Below are 14992 nucleotides of genomic sequence, written 5' to 3' on the forward strand. Positions count from 1 at the left end.
CCAAACTTAAAGGGACAGTGAGAAAATAAAGATCCTTTTGGGATTACTGTTCCTGCTTATTCGTTACACTGGTGAATCATTAAATTGCCCCTATTGATGTCTGACCAGATGTGAGTCCCAGCCCGGTCTCTGTTCTTTATTTCCTTTCACTGTTGGTGAAGCGGCTCTTGAGCAGAATGTCACATTAAAGTTAGCCTGTGAGAGACAGCCAAAGGAACAAGGTTTGTCTCATAGATGTCATGCTTGGAACATCCAACAGGCCTCGTCCAGGTTACTGAAGGGCCACAAAGGGCCACGTAAAGGTCTTTCCAGGTTGACCACTTAGGCTGGAGTCCGGACCTTTCAGAAAGGGCAAAGAGGCACACAGAACAAGGGTGATGATGCTGACACCAGAAACAAAGAGAAAGAAAAAGGGTGGGAAGGCCAGCAGAGGGAAGGTCCTGGGCTCCACTGGATCCAGGATGGAGAGGTGACCCGGGGGAAAATGAACAATCACCAGTGCACCAGGTCCTTGACCCTAAGGGTCTTGACAATCGGGCTGAAAGGCATTCTGTCCGGTACTGCGCTGTGGACAGTTTGAGAATCACGGCAGGATCACCCACCTTTCCCACATTCCTAGATCCCAAGCCCCTTTGTGACAGAGACTGTCTGAGAAATCTCTGCCATCTAGTCTCTGTGCAGGACACAGGAGGCTCAATACTGCTGCTGGATGGACGGACAGTTAGACGTTGACCTTGTGCAAATTCCTTTCACAGGGCCGTTGCCATGAACCCCACCCCCCCCCAAAAAAAAACCTCTGTCTACCCCATGATGTCACTAGAGCCAGGCATTGGAGGCCAGCTGCCACCCCTCCCCCCAGCATACCCCTCCTAAGAGCCAGGTTGAGATGACTGAAACAACAAGACTGTGTGTGTGTGGAAGGATTTTACACAATTTTGCAGTGAAAAACACTGGGGTTAGTCAGCTGGGGTTGCGCAAGATCAAGGTCTGAGGGGGTTCATGTTTGGTGAGGAGGCAACCTGTGCGAGTAACCTTCCACACATACCAGGGAAGGGATGAATGCTCATATCCACCCCCCTGAAAAATCATCTGTGGGTCACCCCCCCCCCCATTCTACTGTCCTCTGATGTCAAACTGTTGCTGCCCAGTGGCTACCAGCCTGAACCACTGAAGCCTCAAGCCAGGAACCCTGATACCGCTATAAGCATCAGTGTTTCAACCCCCTGGGGGCCCAGAAACTTCTCTGTTCAGAAACCACAGGTCTGTGAGTTTTGTGGACACAAGCAAATGCAGACGAAGTTTCAACCTTTTTATTCAAAGCAGCTTCTCACAATGTATAAATACTGCATATTAGCACACATGAAAAATACAACTTCTAAGGCACCCAGAAATGTGTTCATACACGTTACAGGACCATTCACAAAGAGAGTGTACAATTTGCTCTAGACAGTCAGCATTTGATAAGTCAGAAGATTATTATCCCTCAGTACTGCACCCAGTCTCGGGAAATATTTACAACGCAGTGAGAAAGGGTCAGCTGTACCTGCTTTATAATTCTATGAAGTACTCATACTTACAAATATTCAGAACTAGTTAAAGACTCTCCCATGATAACCTGGCAAAATAAAACAAGTAGCCTAATTTGCAAAGGTCTCCTTGGATTTTGGTGTGTGTGTGCGACACCCACGATCAAATCCAAACACTCCTAGGGTGGGCTGGATAAGTTTTTGGTAGCCTGCTTCATTATCAGAAGTTTGGTAATAAGCCTTACCACTAGAATACCACTTCTTCAGCATCAATCAATTCTCAACCAGTTAATGGATTGGTGACTTCATCATGAATGAAAAATGGAGCATCCCTTGGTGTGAGAATTGAGGGAAATTCTTCTCATGCCAAACAGGAATTGGAATGGGTCAATGAAAAACAAAAGCAGGTGGAAATTTAGCAACTGCAGGATGCTGCTCAGTGTAGACACATTTTTTTTAAAAAAAAAACCTCACACTGGGGTCCCTACTCAGATAGAACAGTCTACACTGGTCAGATCACCTGGAAGAATGCCAGACCTCCATCTTTTATGATATGGATAAAGGCTGGGACTGCACAGCAGAAACACCCACCTGAGATAGCGAGTTTCAATCCGAGAAACTCATCTTCAGAGCCTTCTCAAGGTGAAAACAAATCCCTCTGCACAGCCAGCCAGGTTGGTGGAAGTGAGCTGCTTTTCTGTGCCATAAAGCATGCACACCTCTGTCTGGATGTGCCTAGTCTATGAAACACGTGCTTTGTTGGAATAATGGAATTCTTTGGTCCTTGGTTTTATGAAAGGCAATATTTTCACAATCCTGTCAACATGGACATCAGCAAATGACTTCCAGCTGGGACTAATGGCACAGGGACAAATTTAGTACCAGATGGAACACTCTACAACCTCCAGACTTCCTGAAGTCCCCTAAATGAGCCAGCTCCAGCATCAGGTCAGGTGCTGGGCCAGTGAGGCATGGTCAATCCAGACAGACACCTGCGCTGAGGCTTCGGGTCAGATGTCAGTTCTTTGGACTGCCTCACAAACTGCAAACGTTGGAGGCAAATCTCCATCCTGTTGGTAGAACACTTACTAGAGATGCACTCGATAACTTGACGTTGGCCAGATGATAGCCCTCATCTCCAGGCATCTTTAAAGCCTTAGTAAGGAGAATCAGTTGGCAGCTAGGGAAGTGTGGCCAACTGAAAAGAATCACAATTTTTTAAAAATGTAAGTCCAAATTCTAGGTAGTTTTATTAAATCCCAGACACAGTGGATGCACCACCAATGAGCTCCATGACTTATACTCCACTAAAACAGCCCTGGGTGAACGGACTCAGCTAATGTGATGTTCTTCATCTAGTTTGCCTTTGCCCTGCTAAACTCAGGTTTAAGTATGGCTTAACACATATAGTTCATTGATAAGACACTCAGGACACATGGGAATGCTGATTACGTAACTGAAATTGACTTCAGATTGTCTACACAGTAAGACTCACATGTAAACTTTGTTAACACCTCTCAAGGAGTGCTGACCTCAGCCAGGCTGGATGGTTCCAGGTCATCCAAAAGGGACCTAGGGTCAACCACCAAGGTCAGGAGCAGGAAATGCCATTTATACAGAACAAATGATGGACCAGCAGCCCTCCCTGTGACCATGTCTAAACCATGTGAATAGTACAAAGGTGGCTCCGGAAAAACTGTCCTTGGTCCATTCGTATGGCCAAAGACAATCACCAAGCTGCCTCTCTGGCCCCTGCCGCCATCAGCTCAACCAAACTCTTCAGATTAGCCATGATTTACAGACTGCATTGAGTCTATCAATATGGCTTACATTGCTTGGAAGAAACAACAACCCGTATTACCCTTTTTATCTTTTTTTTTTCTTTTTTTCTTTTTTTTTTTTTTTTGCAACAAGCTTAAGGCTCTGTTCACAGACTCCATCAACTGCCACACAGTGAGACTTTATGGGGAGGTCCTAAACTACATATGTAGTTGCAAAGGTTGGAAAATTTACTGATCCTAATGGTAAGGCTTATCCACAAATTCAATACATTTTCAAATTATACTTCAAACTCAATTACTCTGAGAAAAAGAAAATTAACCTGCTCTCCAATAATAGAAGAGCAGTAGATTCTAATGAAAAAATAAAATAAAACCATTGGCACCAAACCAGTATGTTATTTTTTGAAAGAACAAGTGATGTTAATGGAAAAGATTGCCTAAAACGCATATCCTAACTTACCACAGAAATATAAAAGTTTATATTCTGAAAATATATACTGTATTAAAGTCTGTAAGCATTTCAACCAAAATTTGCAGAAATAACTGAGCAACACTTATCTACAACAAAAATATACATGCAAGACAACCCCCAAATGGTTTCCCTTAAATATCTACAAAGGCAAAGTGTAGATTTTTAAAGATTATACAAAACCATTTACAGAGAATAAAATAAAATACTTAAGAAATCTCATTTAGAGTCTTAAATACTGTGTATATTAGTGAGAGTGTCTAAACTAATATGTACAACAGATCTAAGTGTCTGAATACAGAAACACAGAAGAGAAGCAATTCTGCATTTTAAATATTCACTTAGGAAGATTTGAAGATGTTTCTGTTTCTCTTTAAAAAATTTCCACAGAAACTAGATTGGAAAATTGCATGAATGTGACTCAATTTCAAATTAAAAAAAGTTTACAAAATCTTTTAAACCAACAATTAATGGGAAATGCAATTCAGCATTCAGTCAAGGCTTTTTTTTTAATATATATTTTTAGTGTGGATATTTGGAGCTACAGTTGTATTGATCAGAGTCCATTTTGATCATTATTTTTCATCCTCAATACTAAACTTCATACGGAAGAAACATATTGTTATGGTTCAGAGAGAACATTTCCTAGTTTAATCTATACTGAACAAGTCTAACATTTTAAATCAATTCTCTACCACCTTCTCAGTTACCCAATTCCATTCTTAGAGGGTAAGCTTGATGGTTTCTGCCTACAGAAATTATTATTTAAAAGCAGGAAGGGACACGTGGGTACATCAGCATTAGTGTGTGGTTTCCGAATGGTGAGGAGCTCTGACCACCTTGGCAAAGTTTGCACAAAGCCCTCTTGGAACAGGACTGCTAACTCCAGTGGCTCCACTTAAAAGATGCTGTGTGCTAATCGTCTGGGGCTGGAGTGGAGGAGGAAGGGGAATTCTAAAGCATGGGTCACAGCGTGGCAAAGGGTGGGTAACCTACAAGTTTCCTTGACTGAAGCAGTACCCTCACTTCCCACCCACAGTGGTTCTTCCAATCCCAAGGTTAAGTCTGGGTGTGGACTGTCAGGATCGGGCAGTTGCTCAAAGACCTGCTTAGGCTTTGGGAAGGGACAGACATAGGGTGGGCTTGAGGGAAAGCAGGGTAAAGAGAGGGGAGAAAGGATCCGACAGGTAGAGAGAAGGTGTTATGACCAAAGATAAAACTGAAAACCTGAGCCCCCTGTCTTAAGAAAGCTTGGAGGATAAACCCTGATACATCCATAGGTCTGGCATGTTCCATCTCAGGTCACTTTGCTAGAAGTTCCCTGGACTTCATCACCATATTGTCAAAACAACTATTCAGAAAGTGGAGAACTCAGCAGTGCAGTCTACCCTGCAGCAAGCAGATTTAACTGACCTTTGTCCCATTTGTGGAACATCCTCCTTGAGCGGACTGGATAGAAACAACCAAAACACGACCATCTTTTAAAACACTTCCTGTTATACCCAGAACCTACAAATTAACAGCAGGAATTCCACCCTAGTAATGGTTTCACGTTCTTACCCTATCATCAGAGATCCTTCCAACATTTAGAAGTTTGGACCTGTGATCCAAAGCTAAAACATTTTAGGTCCTTTCAGCAGAGAACAGAGAGATAGACATTGAACTTCCAAACATCCTTTGCCATCCCCAATTGCTTCTATGGCTTCTATAGATAAGTAGATGGGAAACCTGTCTGCCCCAGAAAGTACACAGAAGGCACGGGGCTCTATCTTTAGAGGACTTAGCAGTGGTGAAGAGATTATCTGCTACCACACACAAGAATACGGTCTGTCCAGGGCTCCGGGAAAGCCTACATCTGCTTTCTCAAAGGAAGAGACAAAACTCAAGTGGAAATGGGACTTGCAGGCATCTGGGCAAAAGCCAAGTGTTTCCCTACAGTAATCCCCAACGACCTAGAGCTTCAGTTCCCGCAGGATCCCACACGGACCGAGCAGAGGACACTGGACTTGAATTCCATCTTTCTCTGGCTGGATTCAACCAAGGTGGCTGTCCCCTGCCAGCTCCAGGGACAAGATGACATAGACTCAAGAAGAAGGGAGAAGGTGAGATCCCTCCTAAGATCATGGGAGAACTCGTAAGGAGGGAGCCAAGGCCATCTTAGGGATGGTGTCCAGATGAACTTCACAGGAAGATATCTCTGGCCACAGTGTAGACACTCAACCTGTTCTTAATACACAAGGGAGACAGAAAACTATAGCAACAGGACTCCATGTTCTCAGCCTGCCTCTCCTCCCTGCACCGTGCACAGAGCTCACTGCTCCACTCACTGTCTCCAGCAAGGGCCAAGGCAGGCTGCTGACCACAGACAAAAAGAAAAGATGAGGGAGGCAAAGGAGACTCTGAGAATACTCAGGGGGCATGATGGACATGGAAACTCCCCCACTCTGAGAATCTGACTGACCCACAGAGCAGTCAAGCCTTGTGTAGAACACGTCATTTCTCTGCTCCAAACTTGAGATCTACCTCTCTCACCAACCCAAACCCAAACCAACCCCTGCCCCTTCTCTGCAGCTAGCTGATCCACGGACTTTGGGATGATGGTCAAAATTCAGATGTTGGGGTCCCCATCCTGGGACAGGAGACCTCATCCCTGGTTATTTCTCCCTGATGTAAGTAAACAACTAGAAAAAAGATAGATCATTTGGGCTTCTAGACACAAAATGATTCAGACCTACCGACAGCTCAACAGAGCAGGAGCTCTTCCCCCACTTCCCCTGGAAGGCCAAAACCAGATAATGCTGTCCACATCGAAGAAATGGGACTCTGAAATCCAAGTTCAGTCATTTGCCCCAGAGAAAAAAGGCTCACTGTAGACAATATGCAATGGCTAGGCAGGGCCTATTAGCTCTTCCTGACGTCACAAATTAGGGGCTGGGTATGTCTCAGTATCATTCAGGCTAGAAGCCCTTTTATCTCCTTCAAGGCAGCAGAGTGAAGAGAAAACACTCCTATAATTTCTCCTAAGAACAGGTATTCAATTATTAGAGCTGAAAACTGTTTTACCGAAGAGGATCTGGTGCAGAGCTATTCCTTTTATCCACAGGGATCCTTCCATTTACATCTCTCTGACTTTTATTTCTGTGTGGTTCATTGCTAGAATGCACCAAACGGCATGAACCTTGTATGGGATTTGGTCCAGGGCAGTATGAAAATAATATCTGCGACAACGACAGATATCATAATATATAAACAAAAATAAATAAATTAAATAAGTTTGATTAAAGAAAAAATTTCCTAGTAGTTCATGTTTTTGTAAAACTAGCTTTACATATAATACACATAAATTATCAGAATTTCCACTTACATCGTTTTAAAAATATATATTTAACAAAACATTCCTAAACGTACAATATCTGGGTTTGCAAATCACTCAATTGGGTTTTAAGACCAAGCCCTAAAAGTCACACAGATTTGCATCAGAGAGAAGACTGAGGCTGGCTCTACACAACCATTTTGCTCATCGGTCTGGAAATTGCCTAAGATTGACCGTCCCCTGTCACCAGATCCGCACCTAACCAAAGAGAGCCATACAGCCAAGTCTCCAAAGCAGAGGCACTGTGTAGACACAGCCTGAGTCAGAAGGATGGGGAGAATTAGTCTTCCCCTTCCTGGACCGGGATGGTGCATTTCAGCAAGTGGGGAGAAGATGATGGTACCTGGCAGAGGCCTGGGAAGATATAGCCCTCAATAGCTCTCTGGCCAGTGGAGGGGCAGGGGTGGGGGGCAGGGGGGAGACCGAGTATGCTGTGTTTCCCATCTGTTATACAAAATCAAACCAATGCAGAGCAACCAAAGGACAGGAGGAAATGGACACAAGAGAGACACCTTGACAAAACTCCTTAGCCGGCGCACACCGTGCTCTGATGTGTGAAGCACAGGGCAAAGCTGGAAGTCAGGTGCCCTCAAACTCTGGAGCAGGTGGGCTGGGGCTCTTCAGACTTCGTAAATTTTGTCCTGCAGGTAGCTGAACAGGGAATCCAGGCCCTTGGAGGAGCTCCAGAGCTGCTTGAGCATGAGGCATTCTTTCTCGTTCACATCTTCAAGCACAGATTTTAGGAAGCTCCGAACAAGGCATTTCGACTCCTCCAATACCTGAAGGGAAACGCATAAGCTTCATTAGCTGGCACCAGGGTATCTGCTCCAGAGGAATATACTCGGCCTATGAGGCATCAGTTAACCTTCCAATGTCCAAAGCCAGAGAAGACTGCCTCCTTCGTCCAGAACTTCCCAGGCCTGTGTCCCTAGCAGCGCCAGGAATGGGTTCCAGGCGTGCCAAGGTGTTGCGCCTTTTGTACGGGTGTCACGAAAAAGTTTGGGCAACTGCTTTCACCTCCCATGCTTCACCGTGATTAGCTGCACAACAGTGACAATGATGCCTAACTGAAGGATAGTTGGCATTACAGAGTAAGATAAGGAACTGACGGCTGTCCAAATATCCACAGGACTCACCCCGCCAGCAGGCCCTCTAGCTTAGGCTTAGTAGTAAGAGCAGCAGCAAGAATACGAGCGATTGTTGTAGTAATGAGTAATGATAATTGCAATAATGGTAGTGATGTGCAATAACAGTGATGACAATAGTAATAATGCTACAGTATTATCATAGCAATAACAGTGGAATGTTAGTAATGGCCTAGTGAGGATGGTGGCGGCGGTCATGATACTGTAGTACTATGGCAGTAACACGGCACCAATGGCAGTAAAAATCATCACAGTAATGAGTAATAGCGATCGTACTAATCGCAGTAATAACAGCAATGCTATTAGAAATACATATGAGAAGTACTTTCCCCGATTTCTTTCATTTCATTCTCATGATAACTCCATAAATAGGTAGGATTTTTATCTCCACATTAGGATGAAATGACGTGAGCTCAGTGGAGTAAAGGTGCCCGGGTTGCCTGGCGCATGTGGCCTGCAGACGCCTGGCCAACTGGGGACAGGCCACGCGGCTGCCTTGCTCTGGCACAGGCACTGTGGGGCAGTGAGGCACCTGAGCACCCTTCCTCGTGCCTCCCTCTACTCTGCTGATGTCAAGGTTTCACTTCACATTTTCCCCAAGTGCTTTAAGAGAAAAAGCAGGACCAAGGCTCCCTAGCTGAAGCAGGCTGGAATGAGGATGGGATCTTCCCACTTGGCCCGGGCTGGAGGCTAAGGGGAGTGAGAACAGCTGGTGGACCAAGGCCACCTCCTGCCTCACAGGAATTCCCCTGAAGAACCCCATCTCCCAGGTTGCAGAGCAGAGTCCTTTCTCAAGCCTCACCCCAAAGCTCTTGAATTCACAACTGCTGACAGGAGAGATTTCCTTGTAGTATTTCTTCAACAGCTCATCCACCTGAGTACCTCCGTTGCCCAAAGACCAGACTCTTCCATGGAGCTTTGAGGCCTCTCTCCTATCTTCCTTCTCAACTTTCATGTCTCTCGAGTAGCCTGTGAACCTGCTTCCACCACCATGAGTCTCTGTCTAAACTCCACAGGGGTTTTCGGACTCCTGTGCCCTCACTCACACTGCTTCCTCTGCTTAGAATGTCTACATGCTCGTCAGTGCTGCTGATCCTAGAGTCATCAAACATCCCTGTTTGCTCAAGACCAAAGGGATTCCTGAGATGTGGGATTTTCAGTGCTAAAACCAGGAGAGTCCCAAGCAAAGTGGGATGAGTGGGTCACAACAGTTATCAGGAAGATTAAAAGAGAATCACATAAAGGGATTAGCAGAGTGCATGGCTCATAACAGGAGTTCACCAATGATGCAGGATCACCACCACTCTGTCACCATCACTGGCACTGTCAGGCTTCTGGGGAGGTGAGCTTACACACAGTAGGTGTGCAATCAAGGCTGATGAGGCAAATCGAAAGAGGCATGGCAGCCGGGGGTAGGGGTGGCAAGGGGGAGAGGCATGGCAGCCCGGGGTGGGGGGTCAGTGGGGAGAGGCACGGCGGCCAGGGGGTGAGGGTGGAGGGGGCAGGGAGGAGAGGCACAGTGGCTGGGGGTGGGGGTGGGGAGTGGGGGTTCAGCGCAGAAGGGAGAAGGAAGGGACACTCAAGGGTCTGACCCCGTGAGTCCGGCACAGCACCTCCTTGACCCCAAAGCAGACAGAGCCCCAGCACCCAGGGCCCTATTCTCCCAAACCACCTTCCTCATTTCCTAGACTGGCCCTGTGGCTCCAGGAGTGGCCTCTGCTCCACTTCTCAACAGGGTATTTCCATACCTCACTCAGAGTGATTTTTCTGAGATAAAATCGACACTTAATTAAAATCCGGCGGTTCTGCAGAGGTGTTATTTATTTATCTATTTTTCAATGTGTCTTCAGAGTCCAACGGCGATGTTTAAGTGTGCCATGCACTCAGTGGGTAGAAGAAATGAAATACAAGGATGGCGTGTACTGGTTTCTCTCATCTCTAGAACAGTTTAACACCCTTTGTCCTTATGTGGCTTTGTTTCTCATATTCTTTGAAAACTACAGATGTTTTGTGCTTCTGTGTGTGTCTGGAATTTTGTTTTAAGGCAATGCGCTCTACCCCCAGAGTATTAGTCTCTTCTCTGAGGTTTCCAGACGGTACATAACAGGGAATATCTAAGAATGCCAACTGTCCATCTCAGGGTCTAAGCTCTGCACACAGAGAGGGGGCATTTATGGTTTTACACACACACCCTCCATGACCTTTAGCAAGTCAACTAGTCCCTTTCAGCCTCATTACCCTCATCTGTAAAATGGGTCTGTCGCAAGGACGAGCACACAAAGACATAGGAACTCACCACCGCGCTGCAGGAGGCCATCTCCTTGACCCGCAACATGACCTCCTGGCTGAATGTGGTTGGCCAGAAGACCTGGGACACAAGTCCCCTGCTGCACGCCTCCTGGGCAGTGAGCTTCCGCCCACAGAAGAGCATCTCGTTGGCCTGAAAAAAGCAAAGGCAGGGGAAGGCTGAGAGCCCAGAGTGCCTTTCACATCGTTTAGCGAGGCCTGGACTTGACGTGAACCATGGGTCTGGCTCTCTAAGGCACAGTTATGGACTGGCGGTCAGATAAGCTTTGGGAACTACATGCAAACACCTGCTCTGTGAGTAGAGCGTCCACAGCTTTCCTTCAATTCCCAAACAAGCTGTGTCCCTACTGTGGGTCCATCTGCCCCCACCCCTCTTCACATGTGGCAGCGGATCCACAGGAGTGGGCATGCGCCTTAGGCTCGGTACAGTTCAGTGCTAAAAGCACAGCCGTGACGACTGGTCCAGGGAGGCACAGATATGTGCCCTAGGTAATAAAGCCCCCCCGTGAGGTTTCTAAGCTAGAAGTGATGGGGAAGATCTTTCTTCCTCCCTGGTTGCATGCTAAAGTCATGGAGCCCATGGGCAGCCGCTGCTGTGTCCCCACTCTTTGGAGAGGGGGGTCCACAAAGAAAGGAGGGATGGAGAATGAGAGTCCTAAGCTAAGATTCCTGGATCCCAGCATCCCCAAAGAAGGCTCTGCTCCCAGGTTTGCAAGTTAGGGCAATCAGTGCATTCTTTTCTTCCCGCTTTAAGCCAGTTAAAGTGTCTCCAGCACTGGCAGCCAGAAAGGTCCTAAATAATACTCTAATACTAATGCAGAGAGGCGCATCTCTCCTGGTGGCCCCGGGGCTGCGCATACCTCTGCCCAGTTGTGAAGGGCAAAAAGCACCCTCCTTACCTGACCCTCCCCTCCCTGTCTTCTGTGGTTTCCTCCAAGCCCTACTCCCCCAAGAATTTCCTTTTGCTTTGTAGTTCAGAGCTGTCATGCTCCTTCTGGGAGGAGCCTGATGGATAAGGTCCTAGGCACAGATAGCACAGTGCAGTCACCACTAAAACTTACCAAGTGACTCTCCTGCTGATAATTAGGGTATGATGGTTACCACCATGTGATGGGGTACCTACCTCCTTCAGGATAAATCCCCACCTCCTTCACGCAGCAGACAATCCCTGCCCTGACCTGCCATCCATCTGCCTGCCCCTATATGCTGAGCCTCTCTTGGATCGATGTTGAAATGCCAGGCTCTCTAGGCTGCTGGATCTATGCATGCGTTTTCCCCTTTGTTCTGGTTGTCACTGATGGGTCATGATGACCCAAAGGACAATCTTTCACGCCAGAGTAGAGAAATTTATCAGGTTGGTAATGAGCCTACAGCATGCATTTGGTTGGAGGTTTGAAGACAAATCTATGTCATTATACTTATTCAGAAACACCTCTGTCTCCAGAAGGAGAAATGAAAGGAAGGAACACAACAGAAGGAGCCAAAGAGGACACAGTCGGCAAGAACACATCCCCGTCAGCAACATTCTTGGAGTTTCAGAAATGGTTGAAATAAAGAGAGAAAGAAAGAGATAAGACTGTACAATGTTCACATTTCTGCAACCACAAAGGACAGGGAGGAACAGGAGTGGCACCGAGTCTGGGCAGAGCGCAGTGGCCGAGATCAAAAGGGAAAGTGTTTGCTTCCTGGGCTCCCTGCCTGCCTCATTTTTCTGCCACTGGACTGTGAGCAGCCTCTAGCAGCTCTAGGACCGAGTTTCTGAATCCGAAAGGCCTCACTGATCCCACCTGATGGCCCTGCTGCACAGACTAGGTGGTGCCAGTGGGCGTGGGGCTGCTAGGGGTCCCTGCTAATCTTGTACTTGCCCTTCCTGTTTTGTGCTACCATCAAAGAGTGACAAGCCCACACGGAAGGGGCAGAACAGGGCTTGCAATCTTTCAAGACTCACTTGGGAGGTGCCCCTGCCCAGGAGCTTTCTTTTTCTAAGCACCCGTGAACCTTATCACAGTCCAGCAGCAATGGCCACTTGCGGGGTTCCCACCCTACTCCCCAGGTAAGAAGGTCACAGTTTACAGGACCAGAGCAGTGGAAAGCGCAGGCTGCAGGATCAGACACCCCTGTTCAGCCTTCTGCTTTGCCCTGTGACCCTATGCAAATCTCTTTGCCTCTCTGTTTATTCATTTCTAAAGTGGGTACCAATTACCACCTGTGAGGATCCAATGAGGTAACAAAAGAGCAGGGAAACACCACACCAGTCACGCATTAGCACCCACAGGTGGGATTACCAAGGGTGCAGCCTCCATGTTATTCATCTTTGTACTTCTAAGCAGATAAGGCAATGCCAGGTGTCTACTGGAAGCTCACTTAAGTTTGTGGGCTGCAACAGTGTCATTTGTGTGACAACAAAACAGTGTCATAATTACACTTCGACTCTCTATAAACTCTATAAAATGTAAGGCAACAGGACCTACCTTTGCAGGTGCTCAGAAGAGTAAATGAGACCATCATGTGGAAAGTGACCAGTAACGTGGCTGGCACACAGGGGATGATCAGTGCAAGCTTAGAGAATCTTCCTGGGACAACCCACTCAGTCCTTCGTTATCAGAGTGCCCACGTAGTTTTGGTGTGTAATGCAACACAGTGGACACATTTTTCAGAATGGAAATATCAAAGAGAGCAGGGAGCATCAAAATGATTAGGCAACCTTGTACAGAATCTCAGTACCAGCAATGCTTTAGGGAGGATCCACTAAGTCCCAGCTGCAGCTGGCCTCCTGAGAGTTTCACCCTAGGCCCTCAGCCAGGGGTGGGGAGAGATTGGATCTCAGGAATCCTAAGGATGGAAGAGGCACTGGACTCAGTCTGCTGGGTGAGGAAAGCAGGTGATAAGTGTGCTGAGCCCACAGGCCTGTGGAGTCACTTGGGAGTTACCTTGTGGAGTTGTGAGATGTGAATGTCAAGGCCAGAGACCAAACAGGAAAAGGAACAAGGACTGGGTCATTAAAATGCTCTGAGCTTTGCCTAAGAGCTCCAACTCGAACCAGAAGACCCATCAAAGGCTTTGTGAGAGACTAGCAGATAAATTCCTGGAGGGCCAAGGAGAAGTCACGAATGGAGAGGATGGAGGCAAGAGTTTCCAGGAGCATCTGTCACAGCAGTGAGCAAACAACATCAGAGCTGACCACAGACTCACTGGGTTCAACAAAAAGGAGGTCACTGGTGTCCCTTGCAATGGAATATGGCAGAATTTTTCTTCAATATTAGACAGAGGACCTACACATATGGGTGCGGGGACTTTCTAGAACCGGTCTAGAGGAGGCACCGGATCTGCTTATTGCCCTTCTTAGAGAGACAAGCTGTTACAGGAGATGCAAGCTGAGTTCAGACAATACTGTCTTGCAGACATCTCCCCAATTTCAGATTTACTCTTTGGATGTGGGTCCTACTTATGACAAACCAGTTAAGAGCACAGACTCTGAGACCAGATAGTCTGTGTTCAGATCCCATGACTGCCACTCCCACGGTGTGACTCTGGACAACTCACCCTCTCCGAGCTTCAGTCTCCAATCTGTCACGTGGGGATGACAACTGTTCTACCTTAGGGGGCTATAGGAGGATGCACTGAGTCAACGGCTCTCAAGCGCTGGCCTCACTGCGTGCTTTCCAAGTGTTATTATAACTGGCCCCTGACCACACTTACTTCTGGTAGCTGGCACAGAATCTGACTGCAGCCATTCACTCTAACACCACTCTGACCACTTACTTACTGACTTACAACATGGAAAGTTCCTTAACTTCTCCAATCTGGCTTGCCCTCTGTGCAATGGAAACCATAACATGTGGGTACTCCAGGTGGGAACTGCCTGTGAACACCAAAATCCCTTCCTGCTTTTAGGACACACAGCAAGACTACATTTCCCAGCCTCCCTGTAGGTGGGTGTGGCCACACCTTGGAATCCGGGTCTGTGAAATGGGAGCAGAGGTGAGATGCCTCTTTGCAGACCTGGCCCATAAAAACCTCCACGCTCTCTCTTTGCATCCACTGGTCCGAAGCAAAAGTGGGTCTACCAGATGGAAGACGTCTGGGCCCCTGGTCAGTGTGGATGGCTACTACATCTGCATTGGACTGCGGCAAGAACCAGAAAGAAATGCTTGTTGTTTGTACGCTAGGATTGTGCGACTGTTAACAGCATAGTCCATCCTAATACATGGTCTTCTCAGGTTGTTGTGAAGAATAAATGAGCTAGGGTAGGCAAAATGCTTAGATAAGCAAACGAACTTAGCTTAAAATTCTATGTGCTTTAACTAGTTAAGTGCCTAGGTAAATGAACTAACTGAATTAAGTTAACTCAGGTGAAAAAAGTATATGTTTGATAAGTGAACATCTTCATT

General features: G+C 46.8%; 1 protein-coding gene across 4 annotated transcripts in view; it reads right to left on the reverse strand.

Moving 5' to 3' along the window:
• Nucleotides 1–1296: 1296 nt before the first annotated feature.
• Nucleotides 1297–14992, reverse strand: part of CDYL2 (chromodomain Y like 2) — a 268630-nt gene continuing 254934 nt past the window's right edge. For all 4 annotated transcript variants that reach the window (XM_072819359.1, XM_072819354.1, XM_072819352.1 and 1 more), the window contains 2 exons: nucleotides 10591–10734; nucleotides 1297–7928 (listed from right to left, as the gene is read on the reverse strand). In XM_072819359.1, the coding sequence (XP_072675460.1) occupies nucleotides 7770–7928; nucleotides 10591–10734 (303 nt within the window). In that variant the 3' untranslated portion in view covers nucleotides 1297–7769. The remainder of the gene's footprint in view (nucleotides 7929–10590; nucleotides 10735–14992) is intronic.

This window comes from Canis lupus, chromosome 3 (assembly GCF_048164855.1).
Source record: "Canis lupus baileyi chromosome 3, mCanLup2.hap1, whole genome shotgun sequence".
In the NCBI taxonomy this organism is placed as follows: Eukaryota; Metazoa; Chordata; class Mammalia; order Carnivora; family Canidae; genus Canis; species Canis lupus.